The sequence below is a fragment of the Podarcis raffonei genome, chromosome 11 (assembly GCF_027172205.1).
Source record: "Podarcis raffonei isolate rPodRaf1 chromosome 11, rPodRaf1.pri, whole genome shotgun sequence".
Lineage (NCBI taxonomy): Eukaryota > Metazoa > Chordata > Lepidosauria > Squamata > Lacertidae > Podarcis > Podarcis raffonei.
In genome coordinates this window covers 31,620,502-31,644,504 of record NC_070612.1, presented here as the reverse complement: position 1 = coordinate 31,644,504, position 24,003 = coordinate 31,620,502, and the positions used below count along the sequence as shown (strand labels likewise).

Here is a 24,003-nt window from a genome sequence, read left to right as displayed (position 1 = left end):
AGCTTTATGTTTTGGGACTTTTGATTGGTCCTAATACAGACATTATGTTGTTACTGCTGGCTTATACTTAATAGTAAGCTAATTCATTTGAATGGCTGAAATGGTTGCATATGATTATATGCTCTTAATTTTCCTGAAAGAAAGCAATTTGCAACAACTTCATAAAATATGGTATTATTCCAATAGTGCAGACAGACATTCAGGATCAGAATGCTAGTTGTTGACAAGTCATATCCTTCACACAGCCCACCATTTCATGGAGCGCCTTCATTGGCATAAAAACTAATCCAATTAATGTTATTTCACTTCTGATGCAATATTTATTTTAATTTCAGTGACTACAGTAATGCACCAGTGATGTACCTGAGAACTTCCTATTTTCTTCTGTCTTAGTGAATTACATTTGCTTTTCAAATGCCTCCTTAATATTTCATCTTGTCTGCCAAAAATTTGTGTTTTGTTCTATTAGAAACTATTAGATTGAATTCCCATTATATAGAGAATCCCTTTGTAGTGTGAATATAGTCTTCTACCCTGTCAAGCAGCCATAGCAGGTTTCTTCCTTGCCTTTTTCCTTCTTTGTTCCAGGGCTATGCATAAATTCAGTTTCTCTAATAAGGTATTCCTCAGCAGCCTTCGTGCCGATTGTATGGACTTTAATTTCCTAACTTTTCCCTCCAGGCTGCTCCTAATTACGGTAATATCCTAATTTTTGAAGTTATTTAGGTTTCGTAGTACAATGATCCTTCTCATGTGTGATCAGCCCTGTAAGTTTTAGCAATCACCGTTACTTAGATGCTCAACCAGTTTGTTTTCCAACTTATTCCCTATAATGTCCAAAAAAAAGAAAATTTTGTTTTAGAATTATAAACTAATTCTCTTTAGTTGCAGGGTAGCTTTCTTTGAGTAGCCCAAGCCTTGCTCAGCTTCACTGTAGCACAGTTTGGCTAAAATCACATGAGTCACCTTGCAGTACCTTGTTTGCTCCTGATTTGTGTGTAGCACACTGTGCTTTGGATTTTAAAAATTCATTGATGTGCAGGAAGTGAAATCTAGATGATTTTGAGATCTAGACTTCTTCATGCTGAGTGCAAGTTTTTCATTTTGGTGCAAAGGCATCAGCTGAGCTATAGGCAAAACAGTGGCTAGCCTCAGTCATACTGCTATGCTACTACTCACTTTCCTCCTGTAGCTGAGAGGACTTGTAGCAGCCTGTGCAGCATTGTGGAGCTGCAGAGCCACCCTCCTAACACCAGTGTCACCAGGGTGGATAAAAATCAATGATTTATTTATTTTTTGATCGGATTTTTAAAATTTAAATCAGATTTTTTTTATTTAAATCAGATTTTTTTTAAAAAAATGCTTTTGGAGGAAAAATCTTCCTAAAGATAGTCCAAAGGCTATTCATGAGGAAATAAGGATTTGTTTTAAGTTTTTCATGTGTGGTAAAACTCAGTCTGTTTATAATAAAAAAAAATTGTTTAACCACATCAGTTAACAAACATGGATACATATGCTATGATGTTATTGTTTTAGTTAAATAAATTGTTACTAATGATTATTTTTCTACTTCCAATAAAGTACAGCAGAAAAGTTGTCCAAATATAAACAGTTAACTTATTAAACTTCACAATAATTTCATAATTATCTGTCTATGTATTTCTAATAGTACAACCAAATCAGTAATTTTTGATATAACTACTCTGAAAATTTATTATTCCAAAAATGAAACCTTCATCTGGTTGTAAATATTAAGATTATACCAGCAAGAATGAGTCTTTCTGTAAAAAAAATGATTTAAATCAAGTCTTACTGAGTAGTGATTTAAATCAATTTGATTTAAATCAAATCCACCCTGAGTGTCACTGCAGCATACTTTAATAGGGCTGGGGTGGAGGGGAGTGGCAACACCAGTCAAGAGCCAGTGTGGTGTAGTGGTTAAGAGCGGTAGTCTCGTAATCTGGGGAACCGGGTTCGCGTCTCCGCTCCTCCACATGCAGCTGCTGGGTGACCTTGGGCCAGTCACACTTCTTTGAAGTCTCTCAGCCCCACTCACCTCACAGAGTGTTTGTTGTGGGGGAGGAAGGGAAAGGAGAATGTTAGCCGCTTTGAGACTCCTTAAAGGGAGTGAAAGGCGGGATATCAAATCCAAACTCCTCCTCCTCCTCCTCAAGAGGGCAGCTCTAAGCTCCTCCCCACCCCACAGGCTGCTACTGTACTTCCCACCACCTTCTTGAGAATCAACATCTACTTGAATTGTGCAGGCTAGCACACAGCTGCAGGTTACACTTAACTGTAAGCACATAGGACTACCAAGAAGCAGAACAGAAGCAACTCACTTTTCAGAACTAGTTGTGGACCTGACTTTGGTATCAGATATAAACAGCAACCCTTCCAATGTGTGTATATCTCTTTTTGTGTAACTAGTTCTAGACTCTCTTCAAAGCGCAAATATACTTCAACGAAGATTATGCAACTTGCTGATAATGCAGTTGCTGAACTGTCACAGAGCTCAACAGCAAAATATCAAAAAAAATTCAATAACACAGGTACTTATTGTCTAAGTTGTACTTACCCCAATATGTGCAAAGGTTATTTCATCACGCTCACTAGCCATATCCTCTATGTCTGCTGTGACACTTCCACCCTTCACTTGAAAGTGTGTTTTAGTCATATAGCCATCATCAACAGAGTCCTGTGTTTAAAGAAAATAAATGGCATTGCTATCTTTTCACCAGAAACCTCAGCAATTCAATAAATGAAAATATATATCAGTAACCGATATATATTTCTTAACAGATATGGTTAAAAATGTTCAGCAGAATTCACAATTATTCTTCACTACTCTATTTTATGTCTTTTTTACTTGCAAATGGTGTCCTGCACAATACTTTCCACCAGGTATTGTGGTGCTGTTGTTGTTTTAAAAAAAACGATTTTTATGGAGGAATCATGGTGGCTGCAACGGCACAAAACAACTCCTGAAGCCAACCAGAGTAAACGGCTCTGGCTGGCTGACTCCCGGGCTCCCAGGACTGCTGCTGCCAGCACCGCCATCGGAGAGGAATCAGAGGTGCCTGGTGCATCTAAAAGAGGAGCCAAAACACCCCCCCACGACCTTGATTGAGCCGGGAAGGCACCTGGCCACCCACCCAACAGCCCAGGGGAGCTCCAAAACCAGGAGGACAGTGGAGCTAATGCGAAGAGGAAGAAAGAAAGGGGGAAAGAGGAAGAAAAAGAAAGAAAGAAAAAGAAAAAGGAGCCCCAACTTTACCGCTGGCGTACCACCCATTATTCCACCATGCAGCACAAAACCTCCAGATAAAATACCTGGCAAACCAAAGGCTTATATCGCCTAATAGACTTTTATAAAAATAACAAACCTTTGTCAACACAAGAAATACAAGACAATCTAGAAGACACCCAAATGCCCTGGTTAACACAACACCAACTACATGCCCTCTTAAACAACCCAACAGTAAAATCAGCAGCAACTAGGCCCCTGACAACCTTCGAAAACCTCCTCCTAACAACAAAGGGAAATGGTAAAGGGATGGTATCCGCAATATACAAAATACTACTCCAAAATCCCACAAACCCCCTAGACGCAATAAAAAATATGGGAGAATGACATAGGCTATGAGATTAACCCCACTCAATTGACCAAAATGTGGTCTAACCCCCCCCCTTTAAATCCGTATCAACGAAAAGAAAATAACTCACTCTGAAACTCACCTACAGGTGGTACCTAACACCAAGAAAACTAGCGCTAATACGCCCAGGAACCTCACCAAAATGCTGGAGAGGGTGCACCTCCACAGGCACATACCTCCACATGTGGTGCGAGTGTCCCAAAATCCAACTATTCTGGACAACAACCATACGAGAAATATGTAAAATAACTAAGCAAGTATTAGACACCACCCCAGAATTGGCCCTACCAAACATCTTCCAAGACAACAATTCCCATTTATACCACAAAGAACACAAAACCCACCTACTTTCAGCAGCCAGAAACACCATAACCAGACACTGGAGAGACCTGTCAGGAGTAAGCATGGACCAATGGTGCCAAATAGTATGGGAAACAGCCCTACTAGAAAATTTAACCAATAAACTGAAACTGACACAGGGACAAATAGAAGACACCTTCACCCTGGTATGGCTCCCCTTTATCACATATACAGCCCAACAAGACAATGACAATAATCCACCAACAGCATATAAATCAATATGGCTACCCTGATCCAAAACACCCACCCACTCCACTCACACCCGAAAACAAAGATCACCACAGCCAATCACAAACAAACAACCACACCCTAGGCCAACCCCAACCTCTCTCACCACCAAAGAAACACAAATGAACAGCAGAGAACCTGCACGAGCTACACTGACACAAAACCCTACATACATTAAGCAAAATAGAAACATCGCCACCCAACCCCATCCCCACCCATCTTCCCCCCCTCCAATGTCTCAACAAATGAAAACTGATTTGTAAAAATGTTACATGGAAAAAATACGAGAGACATTGCACATATTTCTGTAAAACAAGAAAATCTTTAATAAAATAAAAAATAATAAAAGATTTCAGGCAGAATCTCTCCCAGTCCCACCAGGAGATGCTGGGAACTGAACCTGATGCCTTCTGCATGCTAAGCAGTTGTTCTACCACTGAGCTATGGCCCTAGTTCACAATATTGCTGTCAGGATGAAATGGAGAAGGCGGAGGCAGAAGTGTATATACACTATGGAGGAAAGGTGGGATAGAAGAATAAGAAGGAATAAAGTACCGTATTTTTCGCTCTATAACACGCACCCGACCATAACACGCACGTAGTTTTTAGAGGAGGAAAATCCGTAGGCATGCCACCCGTAGGCATTCCCTCCATAACACGCACAGACATTTCCCCTTACTTTTTAGGAGGAAAAAAGTGAGTGTTATGGTGCAAAAAATACGGTATGTAAACTAGCCTATAAGTGAATAAACTACAGTATATTTTTAACTTACTCTCCTAATAATTTATATATAAATTATAAAAGTGGTATATAAATTTTATTAAATAAAAAAGAGGAAATGTTCAGACTTTCAAACAGTATGTTATGCCTGAGCCTTCATTGCTGAAACTCCCAACAGCATTTTCATGCTCACAAACTCCTGATGAAGGCTTAAGGAACCATTGTGACATAACCCATTCAAGCAGAGTGAAGGGGCAACAGGCCGTCAACAGTGGCAGTACTTGGGGGCTCCCAGCTATTAAAAAGCCACATAAAGTCTTTTCATACTGCCTAAGGAATTAATTCCTTATTTAATGTTCATAATTGCTGGATCGATTTAACAGGACTGGAGCTAACATTTGCTTGGATTTGGCACCACTGATAGGGAACTGCCTGCTGTGTCCTCCACTTTGAAGTCACCCTGGTCTTTGGGCCTCCAGCACCTTCTTCAGCATGTCCAACCCATCTAAGAGGCATATGATAATGGTGTTCTACTGGGTTAGGAAGAAGCCCCTGACAGAGAAGCCATGCTCTACCATCTCAGCCAAACCTTCTGCCTCTGCACCGGCTTGCAACACTCCTCACATTTCACCCTACTTCACGAGGAGAAAGACACAACCCGCTCCACTCAGGAGGTCCAGCAAGCGCAAGTTGCTGCAATTGCCGAATCTCACCGACCCCAAGTTTTTAAGATCTGTCATTGGCAGCGTTGGCCGGAAGAGAGCCCGCAGGAGTGGCAAGCAAAAGAAGACTCCAGCGAAACAGGAAAAGGGGAAGCGGCCTACTGGAATTGCCATTGACAACCACTCTCAGCCTCCTTTTCCCCCTCGAATGGGCGAGCCCCTTCTGGCCCAGCATGCTTTGCACGCACCATGGTGGCGCCCAGCCCCAGCACGTCCCAACCAGTGCCCGCTTTCCCTTTCCCCTTCTCCGCCTCAATGGCCGGGGCTGAAAAAACCGCGGAGGGGCAGCCTCTGCCAGCCGCCAAACCGAATAAGAAGAAGCCGCCCTATCGGGCCTGCACGGGCTTCAGGAGTTGGATACGGGATCAGAGGAAGCAGTTGGACCTGCTATTCTTAAGGAGGCTAATGGAAAAGAAGACTTGGAAAAGAACCTCCTGAAGCTTCAGAAAGACCGGAAAGAGGCTGTGCTGAAGTTTTCCATCACGTGGAACACAAACTCGCGAAACTACCTCGTGGCTCAGTCAGTGGTGGAAACCCTCCTCCACTTCGATGGCAATAATTCTGTCCTCTTCATCTTTAAAGATTAATTTTGGATCCAACTTAGAATTGACTCACATTATTACCCCTCTCTTTTTGGTTTTAACTGAAGATATAAACTCTTGTCCTAGTCCTTTATTTATTAGTAGTTTTCTATGTTGTCTTTTTATGTGTGTCTCCTGCAAACAAATAATATTTAATTTCTGCTTAGCCAATGTGTGATATTTCTCTTCATTTTATTATGAAGTCCATTTACATTCCATGAAAATAATTTAAGATCCGTTTAGTATTACTTTCTCTCTTCTGCCTTTTAAACTGTTAAATTTTTAAAAAATCCCTAAGACTTTACTGTTTGTCCTCTTTTTCCTCCTCCTCTTTCCACCAGGTATTTTGTTTATATGACTATATATATAAATGCCCAAACCTTTTCCGAGATCAAACTTTATGGAAAAAAGACTATTCTTGATTGATGGAAACAAGTAGCAGGAGTACTTTTTGTTTTGTTTTATGATCAACATAGAAAATGAACTGAAAAGGCACAACTCATCTTAAATAAATTCACCTAGAAAATTATACCTGAAGATTATTGTGGTTACTCAAACAAAAGTAAATTTAAAATACTAATACAAGTATATTATTTAACCCTTTGCTTTTCCTTCATTAGTTCCTCAATCTAGTGCACTTCTCATTATGTCATGTCATACTTATGTCAAGTCATACTCATTATGTCATAGGCATACTTCATGTCATGCCTATCCTGTAGCTTCTCAGTTAATTATTAAATCTAATGACTGATTACTGAATACATTAGAGTTAAGGAATATGATTGGCAGCTGCCCTGTTCTCATGGGCGCCTTTTGAAAAACATTCTTGGGTAAAATGCCTATGAAGGTCAATTGTCTGGAATCATATTGCTATATTCCTCATATACTTTCTTTTATTTTCCTGTCTTGCTTTTATCTCCTCTCTTTCACCTATTATTATTTCTTTTTGTCCATTAGAAAATGAAAATAAAAACAATTATTTTAAAAAATATAATTATTGATCTTGTACATCGTTCCTTTCCCAAAATTAAAAGAATTATCCATCATTTTTATATTCTCAACATGCAACCTCTTTCCTTCCCTAGACTGCATTGCAGGAGTTATATTTAAGCCTTTCAGATCAACATTTTTATTCTATTGGCTCGCCAGCAGAATTTCTATTCCCCAACTCCCCAAAAAAACGCTCAGAGAAACGCAAGAAAACTTGGGAGCATTCCATTATCTAAGACGCTTGTCGAAAAAGAAACATAAAAGAATTAAATGATACAGACTTCCAACAGATTTATAGTCCTCAAAAAACCGAGCTGAAGAAGGCGTTTACTCTGAAACAGGGCCCTGTCCTGGTCACCACTACTGAGTCGTACATCTGATTCACACTCCGGATACTCCTTTTCGGCCCTATTTGATTCTTTATTCTTTATTCTGATTCTATATAATATGGACTCCTTTTGACTGCCATTGAGACTTGTACAAAATAATTGTTGTGTACTGGTATTTTATGTACCTTTATACTATATCACTGCATATTTGAAACTACATTATTCCTGTACTTAAACGTTTTACCTTAAAACTATCGTACTTACACGTTGTGTTTAAATTTACTATTAGCTTCAAACTGTTATTCTTAGCAGAATATACACGTTTTTCTTTTCAACTCTCGAGTAGGAATTATTCCTTATATTGAAACTTGTGGCCTGAGCTCTTGGTATATCCTTTTTAGTGGAGTTATATTTAAGCCTTTCAGATCAACATTTTTATTCTATTGGCTCGCCAGCAGAATTTCTATTCCCCAACTCCCCAAAAAAATGGGCTACCAATACAGTAGCTGCCATTATCAAGTCAAGGACAACCTTACAGGGGAGGGAGAGAGAACTACCAAGTACAAAGCCCTGCCAGACTCAAACCAAGAAATTGAGAGTAGGAGGGTGTGTATCTCCTTTCCCCCTTCTTTCTTTTTTTTGGGGGGGGGGAGAGGGGAAGCTTTACCTCTCCTTTGCATGGAGAGATTCATTCTGAACTATAGCTCCTAGGATGTCCTCCTAGGAGCCCTAGGATTGCATACTAATTCATTTTCATATTTTGAATTTAAGACAAGTACTACAGGATCTAGCACAACAGGAATACAGTTTATTAATAGTTACAATAGCAATGAGTAATGTATAAGATATAAGACGGAGGCCAGGAGAAATAAATAGAAAATAAGTTAATTAGGACATGTTCATGATCTGGCAGCCAATTTCTTTCAAAAACAAAAGGATGAAACTTTAAAATACTTAAAATAGTCATCAACATAACTAACTGAAAACAAAATTTTGAAATAAATAATGTTGAAGGAGAATGTAGATTTATCCTAAGAACACATCATTGGATACACAAAAGTGTAAGGGTGCAGGGAATGCATTATTTGCAAAAGGAATTGAAAGAATGATTTTCACATAATAAAAGGGGGGAAATCACCTTTAAAATACTTTTTAATATTATATATGTTTATATTATATTAGCTATATGCGTTAATGAGAGAAAATAAAAATAGATATGAGGCAGAGGAATGGCCATGAATATAGATCAACAGATAACCCTCTATTCAGAAAGGAGATCTCAAAAACATCAGATAATCCAAATAAAACAAGGTGGTATTCCTTAAGCCATAACAGCTGACCTACTTTCAGTTAGGTACATACGGTAAACCTGTAAATACTGACAAAAAAGGCACAAACGTTCAATAGATATTTCAATAGATGCATTGAGGATGTATCCTTCCCATATGCCATTGAAAATGTGATTGAAAATTTACCATCTGTAAATCAGAGAAATGTGAAGTAGCACTTTCTAAAATTAAACATTAAAAGTATGCAGACCTAGAAAACTCACACTAAAGAGCCCTGTAAGAACAAAAGCATTAGAAATCACTAACTTAAATTTCAAAATTTAAGGTCTGTGAAAGTTAGAAAATCCTGCATATTTCACATAAAACTAAAATACTCTACATTATTCCTAAGACCTAGGAAAGCATGCAAATCAGAAAAAGAGCACTTCATGAGAGAGAACAAGTGAACAAAAGTAATGGATACATATTAAAATGACATCAATTATGAAAATAATTAAGAAATTTCTTGCAAATGTGATCCCAAATATATGTTTACATTTATAGGAGTTATACGGCCATTATGATATTGATACAACAAATATGTATCTTATGATCTAATATGCTTATGACAATGAAGCCATACCATAAATAATATATGCATTAGGAAGCTGGAAGAGGAAAAAATCAAGATGGGCACAAAAATAAACAAGTGATGAGAGGTTGTATAAACAAAGACGGATGTATAATCATGCAGCACTGTGGGTCTTTTCACACATTTTGGGGGATGAATGGTAGTGAGGACTACTTGTTCACTGTGAGAGAGTCCACCTGATGCTATCAGGGCAAATAAAGGTAAAAAGGGAAATTAATGCCAACACAAATAAAACACATAAGAGATAGGTCTGCTGACAGTGTGTGGGAATATATATATATATAAATATATTCACCAGCCAAATATTAGCTGCAGTTCATTAGTAAATATTTTAAATCTTTCTACACAAGCTTTTGATTTTTAAAATGCCAGATCCGCAGCAAATGGTGAAATGTGTACAGAATCAATGATGCAAAGGTAGATGATACCTGGTAGGTGGGCAAATGTAAGCTGCAACTTTGCTTTCTTGTTCCCAGGTGGCTTTTCTCCAACTTCCTTTCTCTGGTCTCTAATTCTTCGTCTTTCCTGGCACCTTCTTATAATATACTGTACATTATTTTATCCTTCCTAGGAATATCTTGCTCACCCCATTCCCTTGTCCTGTTTTCTATACTCTGGTACTCCACTAAGCTGATCCTCCCTATTTTCCTTTCCTCAGCTCATGCATCCTCTGCAACTCCCATCACCCAACCATTGGCAATGTTGGCTGGGACTGACAGCAGTTATAGTCTATAGTCTGAATGAGGACCCAGACTGGGGATGGCTGCTTTACATCTTCTTTCTTGCAGATTAAGAAGAGCCTTAATGGATCAGACCAAAGGGACTCGCCAGCATCCTGTCACTCACAGCAAGATGCCTCTGCGAAGCCCAAGTCAGAACATAAAAACAAGAGCCATCTTCTCTTGTTCCAAGCAATCACTGGTATTCAGAGGCAAAGCTGCCTCTGAAACCTTCATGCAGTTAATCAAGCTTTAGCTCGGTTGGTTAGAGAATGGTCCTGATAACACCAAGGTTGCAGGTTCAATCCCCATACAGGACAGCTGCACATTCCTGTATTGCAGGGGGGTTTGACTAGATGATCCTCGTGGTCCCTTCCAACATGATTCTATGTGACTGATTCCTTGGTTGCCCACTTTAACTTGTTTGCAAAGCATGTTGAGGGTAAAATTGCTTGTCTCCACAATGACCTTGATACTGTTATTACAGCAAGTCCAGATGAGGGCATCAATGTTGCATCTAACTGAGTTTTCTGAGATCATTTTTAGTTGATGTAGCCCAAGGACACAGACAAGCTGCTTGCTAGTATGCACCCATCCACATGCACTCTCAACTCTTGCCCATCTTAGCTAATCAAAGCTAGCCAGGGAAGCTTGACAGAAGGAAATGTATTATAGTGCCCTCACGAATATACAGTATTTCAAGAAGTGAGAGGTTCTAAGGACAGTGCTACTCAGGGTTTGGTTTTCCTTTGAGGAAATGTTTTGTAATATTTGGTTTATTTACAGATATAGTAGAGCACAGATTGAGGCAAGCAGCTTATGAACTCCCAACAATCAGCAAACCTGCTACCTTACAATGAAACCCCAAGGAGATGCACCCCCCACCCCAGTGTGTCATTCTCCGTCTCTGAAAGCTTACACTGCCCTCCTCCCACTAGCAAGAAGCTACCAGGTTAACCATATCTGCAAATGTGCAGACATATGCAATATTATATATGAAGTATTATTTTCCAATTATTATGTTCACCTGGAATGAACTAAATTAGTCTATAAATGTCTCTTTCTTGTTCAGATCACTCCAATAACATTTTATTAACTAAATGTAAGCTGTTCACACCAACAACTTTTTGTTAACTAGATGGCAACATGGACAACTTTTAGAGAAAACATTTGTTCCTGGGGGAGACTGAAAGGAACATCAATATTTTTCAGCAAAACCGTTTACCTCTTTGGGAATATAGCTTCATTGAAATTTCACAGAAGAAAACCAGATGTTTCATTTCTTCAACTTTAAGTAATTTTCATGTCAAATAGGGATGTGATACAACATTTTTGTTTTGAACCAATCTCTTGTAACATCAAGTTTAATTAAACTATGCTAAATTACTTTGCCTGAATATGCTATTTTTCTCTCAAGGGACTCCTTGCACCTCAGACAAACTCCTTTCTCATACTTGGCACCACATAAATTTAAAGAAGCATCCTTTTCTATGGGCGATGTATATTTGCACGTATGTACAAACGAATAAAACAGGAATTATTTTTGGCCTGGTGCCTGAGGTGAATGGTTAATAAAATCTAAAGCGTGTCTAGAACAGCTGCATACCTTTAAGGGTGCTGCTCGGTTTTCAGTACACAGATTCCTGCTGTTTGTGGCTCTAGATCAAGACAGCTCAGAAGGTTTGGTACAAAACCTGCCAGTTGCTGCTTTCCAATCAACAGTTAACTGAGCAGAATCTCCTTTCTCTGAAACACTTTCTCCTCCCAGCAATATCCAATACAGTAGCTGTAAGTGTTAGGTTGCAGGCACAGAGCCAGCAAGAATATGCAAGTGTGCCTCCCTCCATAGCTGCTGCCTTCACAAAGCCTCCTGAAAACCCATTATCTGGCTTTTCATCTACCTCTTTGAAAACATATCCAATTATCCCAAACAGAAAATGTTGCATAATTTAACCTTATTTATTAACTGTAAATATATTAAAAAACCTTTGGGGTCCATTTTGCATCCCTGCAAAGACTGCACATGAAGCAGGTGCCCAGTCACCCCCAACTTTATTATAAACCTCCTACATACTAGCTCCAATAAGCAAATTAAGCATGCTGTCCTCAACAAATAAGTCTTGCCGAAAAAGTTTAAGTACTGATTGAATCACGTGACAAGCATAGCTGGGAAGAATATCTGCTGAAAGGGAACCAAACTGCATAGTTGATAATGAATGGTAGCTGCATATTAAGAGCTTATTTCTCAAAGGAAGCACAAACAAATTGGGGTTTTATTAGCTGTTTCATTAAGTTTTATTTTAGACAAACACACACAGAAAGCATATGTGCAACATCTGATATAAAAGGATTCTATTCAAAACAAGTCTCTGTACAGAACCCATTAATGTAGCATTACTCAACAAGGCTGCAAATTTAACTATAAATTTAACTCTTTGACTAATCTATCATTTCTGACAGAGTTTATTTCATTTGCTCTGATCTTTAAATCAATGTGTGTCTAACTCCAGCACATTAGTTCTGTCTTTTAAGTAGCATTACATATATACATATATCTCTCTGTGTGTGTTATGTATGGCTAGTGCCATGGGCTATTGTAGCGCTTTCTTTTTATCAAGTTTGCTCCTAAAACAAATCAGTGTGTGCTTCTGTCAGTAAACATTTGAACACAGAACAGATCAGTTTAGTGAAAATTACCTTGTTCTTAGAGTTGCTTTTGCGGCGATGCTTTATTTATATTCCCACTAAGACACAATGAGCCAAATTCAGAAGGTACCTGTGCTAGAACAATCCAATTCTTTTTGTGTATGCAGCTGTAATGTTCAATGAGGAACAATAACTGAACTCAAATCTAAGCAAATGGGGGGGCGGTTTAGGATCTACCAGGAAGAGAAAGATCTCAGTAGCATATTCAGTAGCTATGGAATTCTGAACTTAAATGCTAGCTACAATTCAGAAGTCGGGTATTCTCAAATCAAATTGAAATTAATGGATTTGGGTGCAATTCTTGTCACATTTTCATGTGGGTAAATCCCACTGATCATAGCAGGGCTTACTGCATAGCATTGTATCCACTGCTACTCTCATGCAACATGCACTTATTGTTATTATTATTAAATAAATTTGCATACTACCCTTCATCAGTATGCCTCTGTAATTTTAATGGAACTAAAGTATGATCACAAAACCATAGGAAGCAGCCCAATACCAAGTCAAATCACTGGTCCATCTAGCTCAGTATTGCCTATGGCTGGCAGTGGTTGTTCAGGATTTTAAAATGAGATACCGTATTTTTCGCTCTATAAGACGCACCAGACCACAAGACGCACCTAGTTTTTGGAGGAGGAAAACAAGAAAAAAAAATTCTGAATCTCAGAAGCCAGAACAGCAAGAGGGATCGCTGCGCAGTGAAAGCAGCAATCCCTCTTGCTGTACTGGCTTCTGGGATAGCTGCGCAGCCTGCATTCGCTCCATAAGACACACACACATTTCCCCTTACTTTTTAGGAGGGAAAAAGTGAGTCTTGTAGAGCAAAAAATACGGTAGTTCCCAAGCCCTGCTGGAGATGCCAGGGATTTAACCTGGCACTCTTTGCAGGCAAGGCACGTGAACTGAAACTAAAGCCATGAGCTATGCTCAACATAATCTGTATAGACAGGTTCCCGTTTCCTATACTAGCATAATACTGCACAGAGGCCTAGGGTCTGCCCAGGACCAAGGAAACCTAAGGTCAAATCCCCGTCCCACTTGGTTGTTGTTGTTGTTTTTAAAAAAACAACCTTAAAGCAGTTTACAAAATGTTAAAACAAGAAAAATTCACAACCATACTTAAAAACATACAAAAGTTAAAATGCTAAGACAAATTAAAATTACCTCAACTTTCCAAGCATCTAGGTAGGCTTGCCTAACCAAAAGTGTTTTTAGTAGGTGCCGGTAGTTTGCAATATAAAAACACAAAAATACGTAACATAGCAACAAACCAAAACAGTAACCACCATCCACCACCCAGTTTAAAAGGTCACAGATTGTTTAATTGGCCAAAAGAAAGGTCTGGAAGAAAATAAATGTTTTTGCCTGGCATTTAAAGATATGCAATGAAGGCACCAGGCAAGCCTTCCTGGACATTAAAAAATATCCCTGGCCTATAAAATTTGAGACAAAACTAGCAACACAGGGTTTCGGCTAGAGATTAAAATCTGGCACATACCTTTACAATTCTCCACTGCCAATTGTCTCCTACTTGTTGAGAGTGTTTGATAAATTCTGCACAATATTGCTTGAATTTATTCTCTTCCAGAAAGAAATCTTCACCACACAAGTTAAGTGACATCTATTTAAAAAAACCAAAGTGTTAGTATTGGCATATATAGTTAACTCTGAATAGAATATATAGCTCTCCCAAAGGAACAGGAAGCAATACAAGAGATCAACAAACAATAGGAATTGGGCTACTGCCCAATCCCTTGCTTTCAGATGAACTTTCTACTTATGGACAATGATTTCATGTCATTACTTGATGGTATAATATTTCTATAGTAACTTACCGGTATTCCCTGGACAGTTTGATGGGCCATTAAGCTAATGCAGGAATTTCAAACCTACAACCCTTCAGATGTTGCTGGACTCCAACTGCCATCAGCCTAAACCAACATAATCAGTGGTTGGTAGCTATAATCTAATAACATCTGGAAAGCTAAAGACTTCCCATCCCTGAGCTAACGATTCCTGAATTCCAGGGGGTTGACCTAGATGACCTTCAGGGTCCCTTCTAACTCTACAATTCTACAATTCTAGTATACTTTTCCAAAGGCAGAAGCCTCTCCAGAATGGGTACTGTTTTTTACACTTCAACCTGTAATGCATTCTGTCAGACAATATGCTTCAATAAAATGAGCAGAGCTTGGACAAGCAGACCACTTTCAAGGATTGAAATGCTGATATAGGTGAACATTCTGCCATTTGTATCTCTCATTATTGACAGTATGAGTAGGATCAAATATCACCACCACTCTGGATTACAAGGAACTGGGAAGTTTCCAAGTTTGGGGAAAATGTCAGTAATTACTATATCTCCCGATGCAGTTATCAGATGTGAAATTGTAATCAACACAGTGCAGGTAAAAATACTGTAGTCTTCACACACACTTTAAATAGAACCACCTGTTTTTAGCAAATGAGCAGATGTAGGCATAACAGAGAAACTGAAAATTATAATGCAGTATTGCTTCTTTCCCCATACTTGTACAATAAAATCATTATAAGAGGAAATAATTGGCCAGGTTTTTTTATTAAATGCATATATAAGCTTACTAAATTTTGAAGAATTTAGTCTGCTCTTATACCTTGTAACCTCTTATACCTTGTAACATTACCAATCTTCCTTTATGTTTGGTTTTCAGAATTAAGGATCCTATAGCAGTGCTGCACAACTTGTCTCTCATGTTGAATTAAGCCCATCAGACACGTGTGGTATTTTACCAAACACTTGGTAGATCTTTCTAGTCTAATACCTTTCTAGTCTAATACCTTTTAGACTTAAAAATTGAGGGAGTGGGGAGGGGAGAGTTAGAGTGCCTGAAAATCCAAAATACCGTACATTATTGTTTTCAGATTCATCTTGGTGTAATATGCAAGCTTTAACTGATGCATTTAAAGTACAGACAACCCCCATTTACACATGTTCAATATGTGTGTGACTGCACATAAACACATCACATCAAACCTGGAAATGACCACAAAACATCACAAAAGTCTCAATGTATCCTGCCTAAGTGATACTAAGCCTTTCAAAGGCTTCCCCCAGAAACACATAACATTGTTTCCTTTATCTTCATTGTTCAGATGTCAGTGTCATTGCTTTTGTAGCAAAAACACCAGCACCCACATACAAGAGGGACAGAGGTATCCTCAAATTTCCTAAATACAGTACAAAAAAAAACCTTTTAAAAAAAAAAGCCGAAAGAAACTCCAAAAGCAGTGAGGACTAGGAATACTCAGAAGCTGCGGTGCTGAAAGATGAGGTGGAAACAGAAGATCAGCTAGGAAGGGGAATGGAATAGATAGATATGATCACAGAGTTTAGGGAAGTTTTTAATGTCTGATGTTTTATAGCTTTACAGTCATACCTTGGGTTAAATATGCTTCAGACTGAGCATTTTCAGGTTGCATTCCGCGGTGACCCAGAAGTAACGGAATGCAGACGCGCATACGCAGACGCTCAAAGTGATGTCACGCGCATGCGCAGAAGCAGCGAATCGCAACCCGTGCAGACGCGGGTTGCGTTCTGCTCAGGATGCGATCGGGGCTCCGGAACGGATCCCGTTCACATCCAGAGGTACCACTGTATTATTATTATTATTATCATCATCATCATCAATTCTGTTGGGAGCCGTCCAGAGTGGCTGGGGAAAACCAGCCAGATAGGTGGGGTATAATTTTTTTTTAATTATTATTATTATTATTAGGAAATTTACAGCATAAAAATACAAAATGAGAACACAAGATACACACCAAAAAACAAACTGATAATGCCCTTCTCACGAATACATTTAAAAGGCCATAAGTTGTTCAATCAGCCGAAGGCCTTGTTAGAATCAAAGAATTTTAGGGTTGGAAAGGACCCTGAGGGTCATCTCATATAACATTTTCACCTGGCACCTAAGTTACAGTATCATGGAAGAGGGCATGGTTGACTGAATGGAACAGTGAGCAGGAGCATTAAGCACTGGAACCTTTCATTGTAGATCCCGCCTGTGCCTCTGAACACCAATTGCTGCAGAATAACAAGCCGCATCCCCCTTCAGGGCTACATAGGCTCCTGATTGGTTACTGTAAGAAACAGGATGCTGGACTAGATGAACCATTGATCTGAGCCAGCAGGGTTCCTCCTTATGCACACACCAGAGAACACTGGCTGGGGATATTTAGTACATCTCCAGCTGGCTCTAAGTTTCGGAAAGCACAGGTGTCCTTTGCTGCGTTTACAAACCTCTCCGCTCCCTATGTTTCAGTCGCTGCTTATTTCCAACCACCCAATGGGGCTGCTGTGGTGACCTTTCCACAGCTCACATTTCCCTCATCTGGCAGAGCCAGGAGCAACGGGGAGGCTGTAGGGCACCTGAATGAAAACGTGCCTTCTTGTTGTTGTTGTTTTCAAATGGCCTGAAACTTGTTGTCCCAGGGGACCAGGCTGTGCCAAGGCACAGTTTGCCATTCGAATTGCAAGCCTGTTTCTCCTTCCTAGGTAAAGGTAAAGGGACCCCTGAACATTTGGTCCAGTCGTGACCGACTCTGGGGTTGCGGCGCTCATCTCGCTTTATTAGCCGAGGGAGCCGTGGTACAGCTCATGTGGTCAGCATGACTAAGCCGCTTCTGGTGAACCACAGCAGCACACGGGAACGCCGTTTACCTTCCCACCGGAGCGGTACCTATTTATCTACTTGCACCTTTTGACGTGCTTTCGAACTGCTAGGTTGGCAGGAGCAGGGACCAAACAACGGGAGCTCACCCCGTCACGGGGATTTGAACCGCCGACTTTCTGATCGGCAAGTCCTAGGCTCTGTGGTTTAACCCACATCGCCACCCGTGTCCTTCCTCCTTGCCTGTAAAACCACCCCTGCTTTCGGCATGTCTGTATGAACAAGAAGAGATCTGTGTACTCTGGGGTGGGAATTCCCCTGAAAAACATGCAGTAAGGCACCACAATTCCCCCACACACACAATTCCCCCCCTCGTTTAATTTCACTGCACACAGGTGGTGCAGTGACAATAAAGGTTTATTTTATTATTACACACACACCCCTATGGCATTCCTGTTTACGGTTGGGGGGGGGGGAGGAGAGAAACTGAGCGTACACTGAAGGGGCTGTGGGAAGGCAAGAGGGCGGCCCAAGGAACGGGTAATGGCAGTTTCAAACGAAGGCCGGTGACCAGGGTGGGAGTTTCCAAACCGCGCCTCTGAGGCGAAGTTGGCTAGCAAAGAGCGACGGGAAGCCCCTCGGGGGGAAACAGGCTCGGGAGACCGGCCTCGGCGCCTCCTGACAGGCTGGGGCTGCCGGCGGCACCCGAGCGCCCTGCGACCGCCTCTTCCTTTCCATCCTCCCTCATCGCCTCGGCTCCCCCCTTCGCTCACCTTCTCCGCCTCCCGCCAATTTCTGACGGATGCGCACAAGGCTCCGTCTCTTCCTTTCTTGTGGGAGGAGCTCGGGGGAGGGGAGAGAGCGCGCGCCAGGACGCAAGCGCAGAAGCACCCGCGCGGTTTCCTTTCCCCTGTCTGTCTCTGCTCTCGGGCTCCGGGAAGAGCCTCGGGACCCGCACCTCGAAAGCGCATGTGCTAGTCCGACGCATGCGCGTCTGTATGCGAGGGGGGGCGGTTAAGAGGGCAGAGGGAAAGTGTTGTGTTGGGAAAGGATGTTGCGCGTTGTTTCAGGGTTGGCAGCGTTTAACGTGAAAGTCCTCCCAGGTCCACCTTTTTCCCTTTAAAAAAAAAAATTCCGCGTTTGCAAAGCGGCAACACTTTTCCTCCCCAAAATTCCTACCTTCTATTGGAGCAAATAAGGGTTCACAGTACACAACCTGCTGCTCCTCTCCTAGCAGCCTGCAAAAAATGAGCGCTGGCTAACTTCACCAAAGCGATGAGGCGAGATAAAGTTCTGAGAGTTGGCGGGAACGTTGCCAATCCCTGCAGTTTGTTGCTCTGACTCATCTCATCCAGAATAGTAAAATGTTTTGCTGAAATCTTTTAGTCTTCGTGAGAACTTGGCAGAAGGCAGCATTCCTCGTTCCAATAACCTTGAAGCGAGGTAACTTTCTGGGGGCCATGAGGCAGAGTGAAGTAGAGCCCTAAAAGAGCACAAAAATACTGCGCACATTGTGCAAAAATAGCACATAGCAATCCCACAAGCCTTTGCACTGACCTTTGAGGCCTGGGGAGAGTTGGAGTTGGAGCAAGTAAGCTTGGAGAGAGCAACTGTGGTGGAACTTGGGGGGTTCCCCCCCAAGGGTTTCCAAAGGGAGGGTGTTTGCAGGCTTTTTCAATGGTGTTCCCAACAGAAACGACTTAAATGTGTGGTGCCTCAGAATGTAACCCCCATGTAAATGGGGAGTTGTTTGTACTTCAGAGGGGAACCAATCTTGCACATAGTGCAGGCATTACATAGGATAGATCGGAAAGAAGCTCTGGTCCATTCAAAGGGGAAATTATTTTAATTCAGTTTAAAGACCACTTATACCATTTTAAAGACTGTTTAAAGACCCCTTATACCATTTTAACAGTTGTGACTTCCTCCAAAAAGTAATGGGAACTGGTTTGTTACAGATGCTTGGAATTGTAGGTCTCTTAACAACTCTCAACTGTAGTTTTTAACGGGTGTTCCTAGAATTGGTGGGGGGGGAGACATGACTATTAAAGTGGTATAAGAGTGCTTTAAATGATTGGTGTGGCTGTGACATTCCATTTGCTACCCCTTCTATTAAAAAATAATAATACAAAACTACAGAAATAGAATATTTAACCCTTTCTTCACCATTTGTTAAAATAATTATTGATTATATAATTGTATACTAAATGGAGATGGTAAAGTAACTTTATAAGTAATATTTGGAAATTCAAACACTATCATGTGAAATACATATAAGGAGACAAAGATGAAAAATGCTGTTACAAGCTACCTTACAAATAGTACCTGTTGTTGGAATTAATTAATTTCTTATGTGTTGAGTAGGCCAGTATTGTACAAAGGACACACAAGGAAAACATTTCAAATATATGGGAAAATAGTGCTAAGGGACTGATTCAGATGGAGAAACAGAGCTGCATGTCGTCAGCATACTGATGGTACTGTGCTTGAAATCCCCAGGTGACAGCTCTCAATACTTTAATACAGATGTTGAATAGCAGAAATAACTGAAAAGACTCTTGCAGGACCCCACAGCTCCAAAGCCACAGATCTAAGCAACAGTTGCCTAGTATTACTTTCTGCTACCAAACATGCGGATAGGAGTGACACCACCAGCTCCAACCACACTGACTGAGTCCAGAAGGACATCCTGGTCAATGAAGCTGAAAACTGCTGAGAGGCTGAGAAGAACCAATATGGCCACACTCCCTCTTGTCTCTCCCAATAAAAGTCATCTATCAGAGTAACCAAAGATGTTTCGAGCAAAGATGCTAAAACCAGAGTGTGTAGACAATCTGCTTCCCTTCTGCTGCTTACTGGCCACGCACACACACACAATCATGTTGCTCACAAAGGGAATATTAGAGACTAGGTGGTAGTTTTCTAAAACCTCTAGATCCAAGGAGGATCTTCAGGAAGGTCTGCACCACTGCCTCTTTCAAGGTGCTGGACATAATCCCTCCCACAGTGGGGCATTTTGAAGAAGATTTTTGTTAACAATTACCGACAAGCACAGCTAAATTTAGTGACATATTCAAGCCAAAAAGGGAGTAAATTTAATGTGATCCAAGAAGTTGTTGATCATCAGGCTTCATAACATTTGTTATAAGCATTCCTAGTGACCTCTCTAAGACCAAGTCCATTACAGTGGATATCACAAGTTGCTGACTATGTAATTATACCCAGAATGTTTTATCTGTTTGATACTTTACTATGCTGCAGTTATACTTCACCCAAAGTACAAACTAAAGAAACAATCTGTCTTCAGCTTTTAAAGCCAACTCTGCCATTGCTTGCCATGTGGTACTGTCAAATAAATGATGTAGAGTTGGCTAAATTCCTCTGCATCACTGACTTTGTCTGGATATATGATTTGTTCCTAAATATTAGCCGTTTCATTTTTCACTTCTTGCCAGCTCTGTAAAGAAAGATAGAGCTGACTTTTTCAACCCACTTTAATTACACACACACACACACACTGATATTTAAGTGAAATGCTTAGCCAAAATCCAGCTGTTGTCAATCCCATCAACACCATGTGATAAAAGCACTCTTAGACCGCTTTAACAGTCATGGCTTCCCCTCAATAATCCTGGAAACTGTAATTTGTTGAGGGTGATGAAAATTGTAGCTATGTTAAGGGTCTCCTAACAACTTTCAGCACCCATAACACACTACAGTTTCCAAGATTCTTGGTGGAGCCATGACAGTTAAAGTGGCATAAGAGTACTTAAAACATGTGATGTGGGTGAGACCACCCTCCAAATGAAACTTGAAATGAAAATGTTTTCTCCACATGGTTCACATTCATCTTTGTGGAATATTACCTACATTACCTGTTGTTGTTTTCCAATACTGTAGTTAAATAGGTCATATTTTTTAGTGTACTTTTTATGAAAACCACATTGAGATATCTTGCTGGGGTACAAAATACAAATTTCCTAAATTAAAAAAACACACATAATCTGAATGAATGTTTTATTCCTTGTCTACAAGTCATGCGGAAATGACTGAAATCCTCAATAATTGTTAATGGAATCCTCAATGATAATTATTCAATAAATCAGTGCTGAAAACTTGAGCATACTATTTTACAGTTGTGTATGGGTAGATCTGATAATCTTCCTAGAGGAAAGGTATAACAGGACCAATTTCCCATTCACCGTTTATCTAACACAGGGGTCGGCAACCTGTGGGCCATGGGCCGTAAGCGGCCCACGGGGGCAGTTTAACCGGCCACCACCGAACCAAACCGCCCACTCAGCTAGTCCCCGTGCACTGCACTAAACCAACACGGCAAGGGGACTCGCTTCCGTGGTGCGGGAAATTGCATGTGTGCACTCGCAGACACCAGAAATCATGTCTGCACATCCCCAGACACTGGAAATCACGCGCACATGCATGATCCAGCCCAAAGAGAGATCTTCACAGGACTTGACCGGCCCAGGCAGGTAAAACCTTGCCAACTCCTGGTCTAACAGTACTTACAGTGAGGTGTACATTCAGTGAGTAGGAAGCATCTATTTAAGAGGGAAAGTCTGTATACAAAGCATTGAGGATATTTAGAGTGGTCCTTGATCCTCTCCTACACCTGGAGTCAAATGTCATTTTTGTCATTGTTTTGACGTCCTTTACTGAGCAGAGGGAAACCAGTGAGTCAACAACTATAAGGCAATTTCTGTTGGAAAAAGACAGGAGATTTGTGCTATGTCTGCTGAGCAGATGGAAAGCAAATACATACACATGAAATGTGTTGGTTCAAGGGAAAAAATAGGTATAAAAGGAGAATTCCTGGATACCAAGATACAAGTTTGGGGCAAGAACTCGGTGAGAGAAATCCAGCAGAGATTTAAAATCACAAAATATGCAGCAAAGTAAAGCATGGAAATATCAACAGTAAAAGCTAAAAATGTGCCCTTTAAAATGAGTTCCAAAATGTCCCCTTAAAATGTTTCTTTCCAAAGTTTTCAGTTCCCCTAGCATAGAAAAAGACCACATGCTTGTTTAGTTAAAAATGGTTTACTTACAAACTCTCCAAAGATCAGATTCATGTGCTTTTCCATACAGCATTCAGAAAAGCTTGCAAATGCAGTAAAACTTGGCTTATTTGCAGTGGTGAAACTTCCTAAATTATTGGTGTAAGAACTCAAGCATAGCTTGTGAGAGCCATATGGCTAAGCTGGTTGTTCTTCACACACTGAGCTTCTCAGGTCAACTGAAGAGAAAACAAAGGCATCATGTCCTATTGCCTTCCAATGTGAGAGGTAGTGAACATAGCTAAGTGTGGCAGGATAGCTTACACTATAGTTTTAACCCCTTTTATGTGTTAATTAGACTTAAGCATGTTGGTTATATGGGGCTGCTTATCTCACAAAATGTTGGTCACAGGGCAGCAGAACCACCATGCCCAGAGCCTCAAGATTACTTATCTCAGTCATGCTGAAAAACTCTGGCCAAATTAAAATGAGCCCACTTTATTTCTTTCTAGAAAAAGGGAGCCATTTTCATAACGGAATGGCATAGCTATAATCACATCAGTCTTGTAAATGTGCTGTATAGTTTTGTTTTATTTTTAGTCTTCCACTTGGAAAGACTAAAGTAAGTAATTATGATTTCATACAAAATACAAGCGGAGATAATGACTTGCCCAAGGTCATCCTACAAGTCCCTAACTAAATAGAGATCTGAGCATCCACAGCCCTGTGAAATAGGTTACTGTTTAGTCTCTGCATATGGGGAGTGACAGAGAGAGAAAGAGAGAGAGAGCACAGTTAACAGGAAGTAGCTTGCTGAAGACCATCTCCAATAGCAAAGTCTGTCAAGATGCAATCCTATACTGAAGATTGATGGCTGAGGGTCTGTTAGATTACAGCATCACAGGACAAGCGAATGAAGCAGAGCAAGCTTCCACTAGAGTCAAATTTCATCCTCCAAGAGGGAGGGGAACTGGAGCCTCTCCCCTCCAAAGGAAGGATGCCTAGATATGACGATGCTTAGATACTGACTGATCACTCAGGTGACACCGCTTCCTCTTCCCCCTGTTCCCTCACTTAGAAATATCTACTGTGTATCCAGCTCTGGAGCCTACTAGCCGCTGATTGTTGTTTACTGCTTGCTCTCTCTGTATGTCTCCCTTTGCTTTCCACAAGCCACCTTCCAAAGCTGCAGGATAAAGTCCACCTAGTAGCACACAGCCACACATTAGGCTAGCACTGCACGATGTCCATTCCAATCCAAGGTCTTGGATGCCACAGCTGGTACCCTTGCCCTATGGCACTCAATGATCACAGAGTGTGGCTGGACTTGCATGTACCAGAGGAAGCTCTGCTGCCTGCATGGTACCACTTGGGTCCATAATTGCCTAAAGAGCATGTGCCCCTGCC

General features: G+C 40.7%; 1 protein-coding gene and 1 long non-coding RNA gene across 2 annotated transcripts in view; both read right to left on the bottom strand.

Moving 5' to 3' along the window:
- Positions 1–18,523, bottom strand: part of ATG10 (autophagy related 10) — a 91,454-nt gene extending 72,931 nt beyond the window's left edge. Inside the window, exons 1-3 of the mRNA XM_053407816.1 lie at positions 18,355–18,523; positions 14,431–14,553; positions 2,576–2,695 (exon numbers count right to left, since the gene is read on the bottom strand). Of these exons, the coding sequence (XP_053263791.1) occupies positions 2,576–2,695; positions 14,431–14,553 (243 nt within the window). The 5' untranslated portion in view covers positions 18,355–18,523. The remainder of the gene's footprint in view (positions 1–2,575; positions 2,696–14,430; positions 14,554–18,354) is intronic.
- LOC128423079 (uncharacterized) lies at positions 8,371–13,502 on the bottom strand. Its single transcript, XR_008332663.1, has 2 exons — positions 12,921–13,502; positions 8,371–9,686 (listed from the first exon to the last, which is right to left on the bottom strand). It is a non-coding gene; the product is annotated as an uncharacterized LOC128423079 (long non-coding RNA).
- Positions 18,524–24,003: the final 5,480 nt, after the last annotated feature.